This window comes from Anabrus simplex, chromosome 14 (genome assembly GCF_040414725.1).
Source record: "Anabrus simplex isolate iqAnaSimp1 chromosome 14, ASM4041472v1, whole genome shotgun sequence".
NCBI classification, from domain to species: Eukaryota; Metazoa; Arthropoda; class Insecta; order Orthoptera; family Tettigoniidae; genus Anabrus; species Anabrus simplex.
This window is the reverse complement of record NC_090278.1, coordinates 96,179,147-96,194,311: the sequence shown is the minus strand read 5'-3', so window position 1 is coordinate 96,194,311 and position 15,165 is coordinate 96,179,147. Positions and strand designations below refer to the sequence as shown.

Here is a 15,165-nt window from a genome sequence, read left to right as displayed (position 1 = left end):
GTTTAAGTGTTGTTCCAAAATATATCTAGCTTTGCTGAAGAATGGACAATCAAAAATAAGATGCGTTGCAGTTTCTTTATCTCCACAAACACAACTCTTATTACTACTAGTTTTGTATTTATGTAAATAAAATTTACATTTTCCGTGACCCGAAAGAAACTGAGTGCTGGTGAAGTTTAGTTTCAATAAACTGCAGTCCAAACGGTCCTGTACCATGTTTGCTCGTTGCTCTACGTCGCACCGACACAGATAGGTCTTATGGCGACGATGGGACTGGAAAGGGCTAGGAGTGGGAAGGAAGCGGCCGTGGCCTTAATTAAGGTATAGCCCCAGCATTTGCCTGGTGTGAAAATGGGAAACCACGGAAAACCATTTTCAGGGCTGCCGACAGTGGGGTTCGAACTTACTATCTCCCGAATGCTGGATACTGGCCACACTTAAGCGACTGCAGCTATCAAGTTAATAACTTCACCCTGAATACTATAGATCCCTTTTGTATACAGTTTCATTGTCACTAAATGCTGCAAGTTTAGCAAGCTCATCTGCTGCTTCATTACCTAACAGACCGTCATGCCCTGTAACCCACTTAAAACAGATACAGTATGTCTTTCATACTGTGAGAGATCTGTTCTAATGTTACATGCCAAAGAATTTAAATGATATTTGCTACTTATAGATTTCAGAGCTGCTTGCGAGTCACTATGTATACATGCACTCAAATTTCTTTCTTTTATCCACTGAACTGCATGTTTTATAGCAAGAACTTCTGCTTGAAAAGAGGAACACTGGGAGGAGTCTTAAAATATATTTCTGCCTCATCTTTGTACACAACAAAGGCACCTCCTACTAGATCAGTACAATTCTCTTGAGCCATCTGTGTAAACTTGTACCTCATGTGAGAGAAAACATTCAGCGATTTGATTTTACGATCACTTAAAGTTGACTGAAATTAGAGACCCATCAATGTCTGATGATTCACCGCCAGGTAATTTCAGAAAGAATAAAACACAAATGGACTGAACAAAGCTTTTTTAATACACTCTTTTAATATACACGATGTTTCTGTAAGAGCGTACAAAAATTTAAGAGGACATAGAGGATGTTCCACTGAACAATATAGGATCGGAGAAGCCAGCTTAAGGAGATAATAGGAATACAAAAACATTACTGTGAACTTTTTTTTTACATTAGTTACAGTTAACTGCAAATACCATCATTGACACAATGAACCTACCATTTGCACTGCATCTTAGAAAATGTGCTGAAATTGACGGCCATCATGACACCGGCGAACAAGGTTCTGACACACCCTGACAAATATCCCTGGTGTCTTTCGAATCACATCACAAGCAACTACAATTTTGGCAACAAATTCCATCCCTGTATCCACTGGGGTCTCATACACAAGTGACTTTAGATATCCCCATAGGAAATAATCAAGGGGATTCAGGTCAGGTGACCTCGCAAGCCATGGAATAGGATCTCCTCTTCCATTCCAGCGTCGAGGAAATACAGCATTGAGATGGGTGTAGACACCCACACCGAAGTGAGGCGGCCTACCATCATGTTGTATCCACATTCTCGCACGAACAACCAAGGTTACGTCCTCCAACAACTCTGATAGAGCTCAAGTACAGGTGGCCATTCACACTGCCAGGGAGAAGATATAGACCGATGAGATTGTCGCCGGTCGAGATATTCACAGCAAAACGTACTTGATGGTGTGTCTCTACTACCGTGGGAGGGTTTTCCACAGCCCATACATGGCTATTCCTGGTGTTCGAAACACCATCACGATCAAATGAGGCCTCATCACTAAACAACACTATTTGGAGGAAACCTGGTCGCTCAATCCATTGTTTGAGCAACCACTGACACAATGCAAAGTAAGTCACAAGCATTGTTGTTCGTGGAGTATACACGCTGGTATGTGGTATTCCACGTGCGTACTTGTAGTGGGGTCCCCTGCAGCACGTTCCAACACTTCCTTTTCAAAATTGGCTGTGCGAGTGGTCCTCAGGTTGCCAGGGCCCTCGTCTCCCGCATTCGTCGACCGAGAGCGTCGTGAGTAGGTGGACCCATCTCTACCCTTTGACAGGATGATGCCTGTTCTCTGTACAGCCTTTCAGCAGCGTACTTCCTCGTAGTGTACTTATCTGAATGGATCTGTCCGTGATTCATCGCACGTTCAGTCATGGGGCAATGTAAATAATTATGATACAGTCGACTCTCGATAATTTGACACTTGTTAAATTGAATCTCTCAATAATTTGAAGTTTTTCCTTATCCCTTGAAAAATACTCGATAAATGGAAAAAAAAATCAATGTTATTTGGACCCCTCAGTAATTTCAAGTTGTAGGAATGGCATCTTGCTCGCCGACATTCTATAATTTGAAGTCAGTGATTACAGTATGTATTGTTATCGTGCACAGACCTGTCATTTGTTTACATCAATAATGAGATGTATCAGTGAGTTCACAGTCTTGAGTCGTCTTTCAAATGTTAAACGTGTGTTACAGTATGTTAACATTTGATTTGTGTAATTTTTAAGTATCAAAATGAATTCAAGAAAGAACAAGTGTCTTTCCATAAGTGAAAAAAGTGTGTGATTCAAGCTGTGGAGGATGGACAATTAAAAAAACATGTCGCCAAACAGTTTGGTATTTTACCATTGACATTGTCGATGATTTTGAAAAATAAAGATTGCGGCACCGAAAGTGCCTTAAGTGCGAGTAGAAAAAGGTCACGTCAGGGTGAATTTCCCCATCTTGCATCCGGGAGATAGTGGGTTCGAATCCCACTGTCGGCAGCCCTGAAGATGGTTTTCCGTGGTTTACAATTTTCACACGAGCCAAATGCTGGAGCTGTACCTTAATTAAGGCCACGGTCCCTTCCCTCCAACTCCTGGGCCATCGTCGCCATAAGACCTATCTGTGTCGGTGCGACGTAAAGCCACTGGCTTAAGTGGATTCGTCAGTGTAGGGGACAAAACGTTCTTCTGGGCGGTTTCATGTTGAAGGAAAGAGCCAAGTCTTTTGCACAGTCTCTCAGGATTAAAGGATTTGCAGCAAGTGAGGGGTGGCTTTCAATTTTCAAAAACCGACACGCCATCACATTTAAAAAGATCTGCGGCGAGAGCGCCAGCGTGGATAATTCCATTTGTTCCGAACGGATTGACGAACTAAATGAAATTTTGAATGACTATGACCCAAGGAACATATTCAACACAGACAAAACCGGGCTTTTTTATAAATGTCTTCCTGATCGCACCTTGATGTTCAAAGACGAGAAGTGTCCTGGAGGGAAACTGAGCAAGGAAAGAATAACTGCCCTTCTAGCATGTAACATGGGTGGATCTCAAAAGTTGAAACCACTCATTATAGGGAAATCTGGGAAACCGTGCTGCTTCAAAGGAATAAAATCGTTGCCCACAGCTTATCGGTCAAACAAAAGAGTATGGATGACGACAGAGTTTAATGAATGGCTGACCTCGGTTAACAGTGACATGAAAAAGGAAAAACACAAAATCTTGCTGTTTTTGGACCACTACACCGTGAATAATAATCCACCACCATTAGACCACGTAAAATTGATTTTTTTTCCACCCAACACGACATCAAGATTGCAACCATTAGACCAAGGCATTATTCAGAATTTAAAAACTCTCTACTGCAGAGAAATTGTTTCTCTTGTGCTGGATAGCATCGAATATAACAGTTTTGACCGCTATAATCATGATTGATAAGGTATGAAAAAATGTCAACCCTATCACCATTTATAACTGCTTCAAAAAGTGCGGGTTTGAGCAAACCGAAAACACGGAACAATCATCAGAGCCGCCAAAATTTACGAATTTTGACTCAGGATGGGGACTTCTACCTAACTGTGGAGAGTTAACGTTTGAGGATTACGTTCAAGGTGTCCACGGTGCCCTAATCGATGCTGAACTGTTGGATTTAGCCTCTCTGGATGAGGCAGAGGAAGGAAACGAAGAAGAACAACCGCCAATTCACATTGAGCGAGGCAAGGACATCTCTTACTACCCTACGCTCCTAGGCCCTCAGAATGGACACAAGTGACGATTTCTTCTCAGCTCTCACCACTGTCGAAAATTCATTGGACAATGATAGATGGAAGTCGTTCACTTGAAAGAAAATTACGGACGTTTTTCAAAATGAATATTTCTGTATGAACATTTCATAATTGTACAAATGTTGTGAAAGGAATGAGTAAATATAAGTGAACCTCTTGTTTATTTGTTTTCCCTCCCTCCCTCTTGGTTACTTGAACTCCTATTATTTTGAACTCTCGGTAAATTGAACTTTTTCTCTGGTCCCTTGAGTTTCAAATTATCGAGAGTCGACTGTATAACAGAATCACCTCATGGACAGGTAAAGTAAACAAAACTTGCATCAGTAATCAGGCTCATCCTTCTTGTTTCCTTGCAGGAAATAAAGAATGTACATGTAAAAAACAGCGCAGTACATGTAAACTTGTACGCATGTTACTTGTAAATAATCTGGAAAACAGTAATGCGAGACAAAGCGGTAGACAAGTTTACTTCCACATCTCCTTAAGCCGGCTTCTCTGACCCCAGGTTCCCTACCTCAAATTGTTCAGTGGAGCATTCTCTTTGTCCTGTTAAATTTTTGAACGCTCTTACGGAAACACCCTGTATAGATTTTATAATATCATACATGATCTCTTTAAGTCAAACATTCCCGTGGAGCTGTTGTTGTTGTGTTTCAGTGTGAAGCTTGGTGATCTGTGGGCATCTGGAGTCATCTTGATAGGATCCAACCATTCGTTCATCTACCTGAAGCAGATCGATCTGGACTACCACCTCGGACTATTCAAAGTAAGTCACGCATACTGTGCTCTTCAGGTTGAGGCCACATTGCTTTCTCAACGACCAAGAAATGAGACATCTAGGCTTGTAAAACGGACGGCGAAAGACACCTTCATTTATTATAAAATTTATAAACCACATTTCAAAATAACAAGCAGCTTCCTAATTATCTGCATGATTGCTACGTTAATTCTGACTTAAATAAAACAAAACAAATCTAATACAAATCAATCGCAAGTTAATGCGGTGAGTTACAACTAAATCCCTATTTATTTCAATTAATACATTTTGTTTGCATTGCCACGTTAAAGTTATTTACTAATGAATTAGTGCTTCGAATTAAGTCGACTCTGTGGCTATGCGAAATTAGGAAATGAGAGTAATTAACAAGGTAAAAGATATTCTTATTCTTGAATGGTGTGTTTGGACTCATTTGTTATAGTCCAGTCACGAAACCAGATTAATAACACTGACACACATATCACTCGTATAGTTGATAGAAAAAAACCACCATGGGACTCACACATAACATGATGACCTCATATAAGACACAGGTTAAGGTGATTTATATCCCACCAAAAATATGACAAAAATTTTGCAATGGAAGAGTGAGAACAAAGAGGCTGTTAAAGGATTATAACACAATATGTGCATCATCAAGAAACTGATTTATGCTGTTAACAAGAGCAGGAGTTAGAGAGGATATTAAACACGAAATACTTGTGGGGAAGGGGATGTCCATGTTAAACAAGGAGGATAGGAAGCGCTGGCGGGGAACGTCAAAAGCAGAACATTGTAAGAGGAGTGATTACTGTCGGTATCAGGCAAGCCACAAACACAGGAAGATGGGGAAGAAAGATGAAATCGATTTTTATATTGGGGAGTAAGAGCATGATTAAAACGTAGACGAATAATAGATGTGATGTGGCGCCGAGAGTACGTGCCATAATAAAACCACGGTTTAGGAGAAATAACAGGTTGTAATGGATGATAAAAATGTCCCTTTTCTCGTGACATTTCATTCCAATCGGACTGACATTGTTGATACGATATAGCCCGCAGTTCATGCACGAGATCAGGAGGGATCGCTAGAGAAGGAGGGGGAGATTGTTGTGATGCTCGTTTAGCTGCCTGATCAGCAGTCTCATTCCCCATGATACCAGGGTGACTGGGAACCCATACCAGAGTTATGTAAACACCAGAACGAGTAAGGATATATAAGAGATACTTAACGCTATATAAATACCAATTAGGGGAAGAGAGAGGCGAGCATAAGGCATGCCGAACATTTTGTGCATCCGTGAAAATCGTAACTTTATCATGCGCATGTGACCTGATAGAAATGAGGGCTTGTCGAATAGCAAACAATTCGCCGGTAAAAACAGAAAAGGCAGAAGGGAGGGAAAACTCGGAGAGAGTATACGGTTGAGGGATATAAAAGGCTGCTCCAACGCAGTGTCAGTATAAATACTTACTTCCCTTAAGTAGAGGGAAAGTCGAATACGTTTAGTTGCAAGAGAGGAAAGAGGAGTAGAATGTGTTAGACAAGAAAATGATTCACAAGTAGATATAATAAGTTGAGAACAAAAGTACTGACTGTCATGAGGAATAGAGTATAAGGGCAATGTGGGTAAACGGAGGAGCTCAAATTCTCTCAAGATAAGAGAACGAAATGCGGTATATAAAGAAGGGACACGATTTCCACGGGGAGATTGTGAAGAATAATACGAATATAAAAGTTGTAGCTTGGGGATAAGCTGAGACGGGGTGACAGTAAAATGTTTGAGGACATACTTAGCGGCTATGCTCTGTCGCCGAATCTTTAAGGGCTCTTCACCGGCTTCTATTAATAAGGCGTTGGTTGGTGTAGTTTTAAGTGCTCCTAAACAGACACGTAGTGCGCGGTATTGTATTGTATTTAAACGTGCAAGGGTAGTAGCAGAAGCGTGTCGATAAAAAGAGCGCAATAATCTAGTAAGGATCGAATAGTTGCTCTGTAAAGGAGAATAGCTGTAACGGGATCAGCGCCCCAACTTCGCCGGGTGATCGTACGTAATATAGAAATAAAACGATCAGTTTTACGTTGAAGAGAGACCACATAAGGAGTCCACGATAATTTGTGGTCCAATATGACTCCAAGGTAGGGGTGCTGATTGACAAAGGGGATGGTAAGACGATCAAGAAGGAGAGGAGAACGGTTAGGTGCGCGAGTATGGGTAAAAAGCTTTGCAGCACATTTGGAAGACGAGAGTGAGAAGCCATGTTCATGTAGCCAGAGAGCAACCTCATGAAGGACACACTCCATTTTTCTCCTACACACATCAACACTATCATGTGATACGTATAAAACATAGACGTCGGCGTAAGCTAAAACTCGGGCCTTTTTTGTAATTATACGTTCTAAATATCACATATAAAGCGCAAAGAGGGTACTGCTTAGTATATCACCCTGTGGGGCCCTATGCGAAACGTGTCTCCCTGGAAACGGGAGGTAGGGGGATTTGAGAATGATAGTACGAGAAGTATATAGGCCTTCTAATAGAGAAATAAAAGCAGAGGGAAAGCCAAGCGAATCAAGGCAAGACCATAATAGGTGTAAAGGAACGGAATCATAAGTTCCTTGAATACCAAGGAAAACGGTAATAGTGCTATGTTTACGATGTCTAGCTAGTAAGAGATCAGTCAACAAAATATTGAGTGGATCTTGTGTGCTACGTCCTTTAAAAAAGGCATACTGATATTTAGGAAGAATTTGATGTTTCTCCATAACCCAGAGAAGACGCTGTAGTAGAATTTTTTGAAAAAAGTTTCCTAATACAGGAACTTAAAACAATGCCACGATAACTTAAAGGAGAAGAGGGATCTTTCCCAGGTTTAAGAATTGGGACTAAATGAAAGTTGTTCCACTGTGTCGGCACCTGTAAGGCGAGAAGGATATTATTAAAAAGAGAATGAAAAAAAAAAGATGACCGGAAGGGGTAAAAGTCGGAGCATAGTGTAAGTTATACTATCAGGACCAGGAGACGAACTACGAACTGTCTGTAAAACGGACTGTAATCCGGACAGTTGAATGAGTTGAAGTAAAACAGAAAATTGGGGAGATATGGGACGGGAGGAAGAAAAGGAAGGCGGAATTGTGAAGTCAGGTGTTAAAGTATATAGAAAAGAAAGAAGGACATTAGGCAGAATTATCGAATGCGCAGGGTGCACAGAAGTAACACGGGTGAGCGCGCGAATGGCGTTCCAAAGGGATGTTGCAGATACGCGGTGATTAAGAGAGGAGATGAAGGCTTTCCAAGACTCGCGTCTCTTTGCATTAAATATGCGTTTGATACATGCATTACGGCGTTTCATTGTTAAATAATTAGCTAGTGTCATATTCTTACGATACAATTTAAATAAAGCTGTTCGCCGCAGTATTAACTTGTGACATTCGTCGTCCCACCATTGTATTTTCTGATAAGGACGGGGACAGAGGGAGGGGATGAATTTGCATGGATGAAAAGTCTCAACATATGTGGAGAGAATGCGAAGAAGGGTGGGACAGTCTAGGGTGGTGGGCGTGAAGGAAATTACAATACGATTGTTTGTCAAAATTCCGGAAAGACCGAATATTACTGAGCTGGGAGGGTGGAGATGAGGAAAAGGGTGGTTTACAAACACCATAAGAAATAAGAATAGGGAAATGATCACTCAGATGAGTGTCACGAAGTGTACGCCACACGGAGTCATGTGGTCATGGCAGAGCGAAAGATCAACAGCACTAGGGGGTGCTTCAGGAGGGGAGAGCCTAGTTGGGGACCCATCATGTAAAAGGATAAAGTGATGGGATGGTGATGCCGTAAAAAAAATTCCCTTTAGATGTATCTTTAGAACTACCCCAGTCAGTATGGTGGCAATTAAAATCACCATAGAGAAAAACATTGTCAATGGAATCAAATTAGGTAAGGAAGTGGGACCAGTGAGAGGTAGAGATATAAACACCAGGAGGACAACACACATTGATGAAATAAAAATTACGCACAATCATAGTCTTATGAATAAAAATGGCAAGGCCTTGATTTCCATTGGTATCAAGGCGTTCGACATGAAACTCAGGACTTTGAAAAAGGGTGTCTGCATAAAACCACGTTTCTTGTATTATAATGATGTCAGCACGTGTTTCCTGTTTTTTGTGAAAAAGACTTCTAGCGTTCCACTGCAAAACGCGTATCATATAGGGTAAGGATATGAGCGATGCGATCTCGTAGTTGATAGATTACCGGTGAAATGGGAGACTCTCCTCCCACATTCTGGAGAAGCAAGAATAAGATTTGTTGGATTTCTTGACGCACTTGGTTTCTTTGAATTAACAGTTGCGAGTCGTGGGATCGGGGCGGGTAACTAGGACCCGAAGTAGAGGGAGGTGATGCTGTGGGAAGAGAAGATGATGTTGTAGCAGGCGGAGGAGAAGAAAATGGAACTCGGCCTATAGATACAGGGTCAGGGCGTACCAAGGCAAGATAACCAGTTCTATCATAACCCGGAGTCAAAGGTGGGGGTACAGATTTCTGTATTACTTGTGTAAATTTACGTTTTCTAGAAAACTCTTGAACAGGGGAAGAAGAGACTTGTTCTGGTACCGGAGGGGGGGGGGGGGGCGATCCTGGGGATGTTGAGACGGGTGATAATGAGGGAAGTCTTGTTCTTAGCATCTTGAAATGAGATATGTTCCGTGCTCATGACCTTCTTTATCTCTTGTTGATATTTATGTTCCGGACAAGTTATTGCTCCCGTTCGATGTGGGCCTTTGCAATACACACATTTTGCATTCTGAGATGTACATTGATCGGTGGCGTGCCCGATTGAACACTTCCCGCAGCGTGCTACCTGCGCACGACATTGGGCCTGTGTATGGCCATATCGGAGGCATTTTCTGCATAGAACAGCGGAAAAAATGAAAGGCTCAACATGCAAGTAGACTTGGAATAAAGACACTTATGCAGGCAACTTTTGGGCTCGAAAAGTAATTTTAATTGACCCAGTGGGGACATATCCAACACCGTCATTGGAAACAATGCGACGGTTGAGACGTTGTACTGCTTTAACCGGCATGGTTGAAGTAAGATAAAGTCGAATGTCGTCCTCAGAGAGATTCTTATCCACATCTCGAATACTCCCCACACGAAAAATATTAGATGACGGGATATATGTTTTAAGATGTAGAGATGTGAGCAGAGGGTGGCACAGAAAAGTGTTGGCTTGCTCCGCATTATTAAAAATGATTTGTAGACTATTACGACCTTTACGGGAGATACAATGGACGGAAATATTTTTGTTTTCCAAAGATTCAACATATTCAATATAAGGTCCACGGTGTGAATGAGAATACTGTTCACGTTCCACAGGCGGCGGTACATTGTCACCATTAGAATTAGAACTTTGTGATAACTGTGAGTCTGTCAAATTTGATTGAGCTGCCGGTTTTCCAGAATATTCGTCTTGCATCCGAAGTTCTTCCACCTGCGCGACAACTAACTTATCTCCTAACAAAAGGCTGTCACCTCCACTGGAGGCAGCCATCATAACACAACTCAGTAGCACTAAAACAACAAAAAAGAATCCTGACAACCAAGCACTGAAAACACAAAGCACACAACTAAGCGTACCGCACTGTGTAAGTACTAGGAAGCGACTGGACGCCCAAAGTTATTAAAAATATACCAGTAAAAAAACTTCAAACTATTTGCCGAAGTTCAAACAACACCTCTCTATGGTTGCCAAAGAAAAAACATCCGAAGGTAAAAGATCAAATAATCACATTTGTGCATTCTTCCAAAGATTGCATTGAAGTTGGTGTTCTGCTTCATTGTGAAAGTTGATGATCTCTGGGTGACTTGCACGCACTCTACAGTAGTGCCAGACATGTAGCTTGGATCTTTTCCAACAGAGCAAACATGACTTAGGTCACCATCCCTCATTTGGATACAGCAATCGACGCGAAATCGGGATGTGGTGGTTCGGATCCACATCTCTTCAACATGCAGTGAAGTGACCTAATATATTGACAGTTTATTTTGAGAAAATCATCAGTTTTGTAGAATATGATGAAATAACTTCTATTTTATAAAAGTCTTCTGTAAGTCTCTCAGTCACGGCAATGCACCAGTACTTCACATCACAGCCTGCTAGATCACATGGACCATCTGTACTCTAATGCCTATATTACACTATCACATTTCTGTGTCACAGAAGTTTGATAATGTTTATGTGATAAAATATTTTACAGTGTAATACAGCATCTTTGATCACATCTAGCTGTGACATAGTTGTGCGAAAAAAGTTATACCCACCATCATACCTTTGATCAAATCTGTGACAAGGAAGAAAGAAAATGGCGGGTAATGAAGTAGGCCTACACATGGTCTGTAATAACCACAAAACTACTTATTTCACATTATAAGTCACATGAAATGTTGTACAATCCGAAGTATAAAGATTATAAAAACAGGAACACAAGGCTGGAAATTTACAAAAATATTGCAGAAGCCATAAATATCATACAAGACGGATGTACAACGATTGGCTCAAGGAAGAAATTTAAATGGACTGAGAAGCTAATATCTAGGAGAGAAAATTAAAGTAAGTAATTATTATAACCATTTATTAATTGCTGTTCTTGCTGATGATATACTATGTGATAATAATAATTAACATTCATTGCCATATTCGTTGTTTTAAGGGTTAGGCGATAAGCACATATAGAATGTTAAAAACAGGTAAACATGAATTTGCCATAATACGAATCCAATGCATAATGACGACACACACAATAAAAATTAAAATAGTACAAATGCAATATTTTATTATTATATGTTTTGTGAAGAAACACTATTTATAATAAATATCCTGTTTATGCGTTTGAAAAATTAAAAAAAGACTTAGGCTTACTGCATGTCTATATTGTTTTATAGATACTTAATAGCAAAAGAAGTGAACAAGGTAGCAATGACATTTATACACCCGCAGCCTACTATTGGTATCTATTACTGTCACTTTGGTATGGTTCAACTGCTTCTGACAAATCTCTTTCAAATATCGACCGTTCGGAACCGGAGACAGAAAACAGCGATTTTGAAGAATAAGTAAGTAGGCCTACAATGCACTTAAATATATTTATTTTCCCATGAAGCTCTCCCTACGCCATTGTAGAATGCTTTGAAAGCCTGTGGAATCTCTCGGCCACGACCACCGTATCGTGAATTTATTTGCCTTTCTATGGCTTGTATTTGTTAATTTTCTTCATGGGTTTGCATTTCTAAATGCTGGTAGCCATCATCTTGAACTGAAGAGAGCTCCCTCTGTTTTCTGTTGGACGATTGTGTAATGTCCATGCTGCTACGGTTGCTGTTGTGACTTTGGCAGGAGATAGAAACCGACCAAATGTACTCTCAGTCATTGTTCTTCCACGAGACAATCTATTATTTAATACTTTTCCTCTTATGCTATATTTGCTAAAGGATAAGTGCCTGAGCGGGAAAGCAAGTACTACATATGGTACTGAAATATAGAGTTGTGCAACTGCTTGTCACCTGGTATTTTCAAAATGTCCCTATCAATCAGGCAGCGCTGAAGAGGACTTTTGGCAAATACTCCACTGTCACCTATTAGACCATTTGTTCCAATGTCTACAAATGTAAATTCATAGTTTGTATCAGCAAGGGCAAATAACAATATCCTATTGTACGATGTATAATTGAAGTGATGGGAACCCCTATTATGTGGGTAGATAATACGGATATGTTTCCCATCCATTGCTCAAATGGTGTTAAATATATTCCACTTCTCCTCAAAATCATTTACTATATTTTTCCATTCACTTTCAGCTCAAGGTACGGTACTTAAAAACAGGAAAATATTATTTTATTCTTTATTTACTTTTTTGTAGGAGGAGCCTCCACATGAAAATAAAGATCCCAGGTCTTCAACTTCAAGAGCTGAAACTGTACCTAGTGATCATTCTTACATATTAGAACCACCACCAAAAATAAGAACAAATCATTGTGTGATTCTTTATTGTCGGAGGCTTCTAAAACTATGTTCAAAATGTGTAACACTGTAAAGGAATGCCCAAACGAAAAAAAATGGTTCTTTAGATAACTTCGGGAAATTCATTGTTTCTGAATTAAGAGACATAAAGATGATATTTTTGATCAAACGAAGAAAAAACTTCAACATGTTGTTGTGGATACATTGAATAGGATTGACTCAGCTTGTCCAGATGTATCACACACTTCTGAGTCAAGCCCTTATGCTAATTCTTTAAGCCCTCTGTCCCTCTCCCTCAATGAAAATGCAATTCTGAGCCATCAGTCTGGTGATTCAATAGGTAATGAACAGCTGGCACAAGATGGTGTGAATTATTTAACAGATATTCTGTAAAGTATTCATCTTTCTTGTAGCACAATAATTAAATTATATTGTTATATTATTAGAGCATTTTGCTTCTATTTAATACTACCTGTTTTTTAAATTTTACAACATGCTAAATTACTTTCAAGTAGTCCGACTCGTTGGCTGAATGGTCAGCGTACTGGCCTTCGGTTCAGAGGGTCCCGGGTTCGATTCCCGGCCGGGTCGGGGATTTTAACCTTAATTGGTTAATTCCAATGGCCCGGGGGCTGGGTGTTTGTGCTGTCCCCAACATCCCTGCAACTCACACACCACACATAACACTATCCTCCACCACAATAACACGCAGTTACCTACAAATGGCAGATGCTTCCCACCCTCGTCGGAGGGTCTGCCTTACAAGGGCTGCACTCGGCTAGTAATAGCCACACGAAATTATTATTATTATTATACTTTCAAGTATTCATCTGTCATTGATCTGTAGATAGCTTCACAGGTTTCTGGAACTATTTTTGAAATAGTACAGTGTGGAATTCTGGTACTAAACTGTAAGCTTGAAAAGCTTTCTCCAGGAGCCAAATATCTTAGTGTTACCATAACACTATCTAACACACTTATAAGTCAAGTGAGTAGTTTGTTTTTCTATATAAGGTGACACTTTCGAAACAACAAATTGAATTGTTTCATCATTAACTCTTAAGTACTTAGTGCAGGATTTCACATCTTCACATTTAAGATCTCTCAGTAGTGTTTGATGTATTCCCTTTGTATCTCTTCTCCCTACACAGTCTCTAACCCAAATACGTTTCTTCTTTAGTACTGCACTTACAGTTGTAGCACATGCATAGAACTGTTGTGGATCCATTTTTACACATTTATGTGATCAAAGACTTTATCTGTGACACAGAAATGTGATAGTGTAATATAGGCCTTACGCCCCCTATGGTTATATGTCTTTCAGTCATGGCCACCCATCAATACTTCACATCATAGCCGGTACGGTTGCTAGGAAACATCCCGTCACACATTTTGAGACTTTCCTGCGACTAAAACTTCTTACTGTGACTGTGTTCCAGACTGACATCGCTGGCCTGATGGGTGGAGGGGAATTGAGCGATGTCCTCAACCAGGTAATTGACGAATTCATCCTTACAGCGGCAGAGAAGTACAAGCCGGAGGTAGCGGGCGTCATCTCTGACCTGATCATCAGTGTGGCCAACAAGTTGCTGGACGGAGTAACTCTCGGAGACATCCTGGGCCTCATTAACGGAAAGACCACAGCTGCAGCTGTATGAGCCACAGCTCCATGACTTGTAATACCAACTCTAATAAACTACCAATCGTTCATCTGAGTACATTTATTATTACCAAACCTATATACAATGTGTTTATCGCCCCCCATTTGCGTACGGATTGTTCGTGGTTAGATAATTCACCGGCCTGGTAAAGAAAACCACACATTTTCTCTCCGGTGAAAGATTGAAGAGGTGATTTGCTGTAATTTAGATGTGCTGACTTCAAATATGTAAACCGTATTCGCCTACCACGCACAGTTCGTTTGCTATTTGAAATCCAAATTTGACATATTATTGTAATTTCGATAGAAAACAGAGAAAATATGTAGTTTTAATGGGACACGATCAAATTGCAACGAACACACAAAAAAGTAACATGTTCATTGCTAGAATGTATGAATCTCACCAAGGAACACTATTGTTTGCTGCACTTTGATGTGAATGAACGCTGTGTTGATCTGCGTTTGTGTTCCTCAGTAGTGTTATCCCACACTAGACACCAACAGTAATCTGACATCATGGAGACGTCTCATCGCCCCTGATACCTTGTTCCATTTCTTTTAGATCCTGATGGAACCGCTGGCCATGTTCCTCGCTAAATGCTCCCAGATTTGCAGGAAAATAATACA

At 40.4% G+C, this 15,165-nt stretch overlaps 1 protein-coding gene across 3 annotated transcripts in view; it reads left to right on the top strand.

The window, feature by feature from the left end:
- Positions 1 to 14,593, top strand: part of LOC136885539 (uncharacterized) — a 392,796-nt gene extending 378,203 nt beyond the window's left edge. For all 3 annotated transcript variants that reach the window (XM_068230449.1, XM_068230447.1, XM_068230448.1), the window contains 2 exons: positions 4,751 to 4,859; positions 14,318 to 14,593. In XM_068230449.1, the coding sequence (XP_068086550.1) occupies positions 4,751 to 4,859; positions 14,318 to 14,536 (328 nt within the window). In that variant the 3' untranslated portion in view covers positions 14,537 to 14,593. The remainder of the gene's footprint in view (positions 1 to 4,750; positions 4,860 to 14,317) is intronic.
- Positions 14,594 to 15,165: the final 572 nt, after the last annotated feature.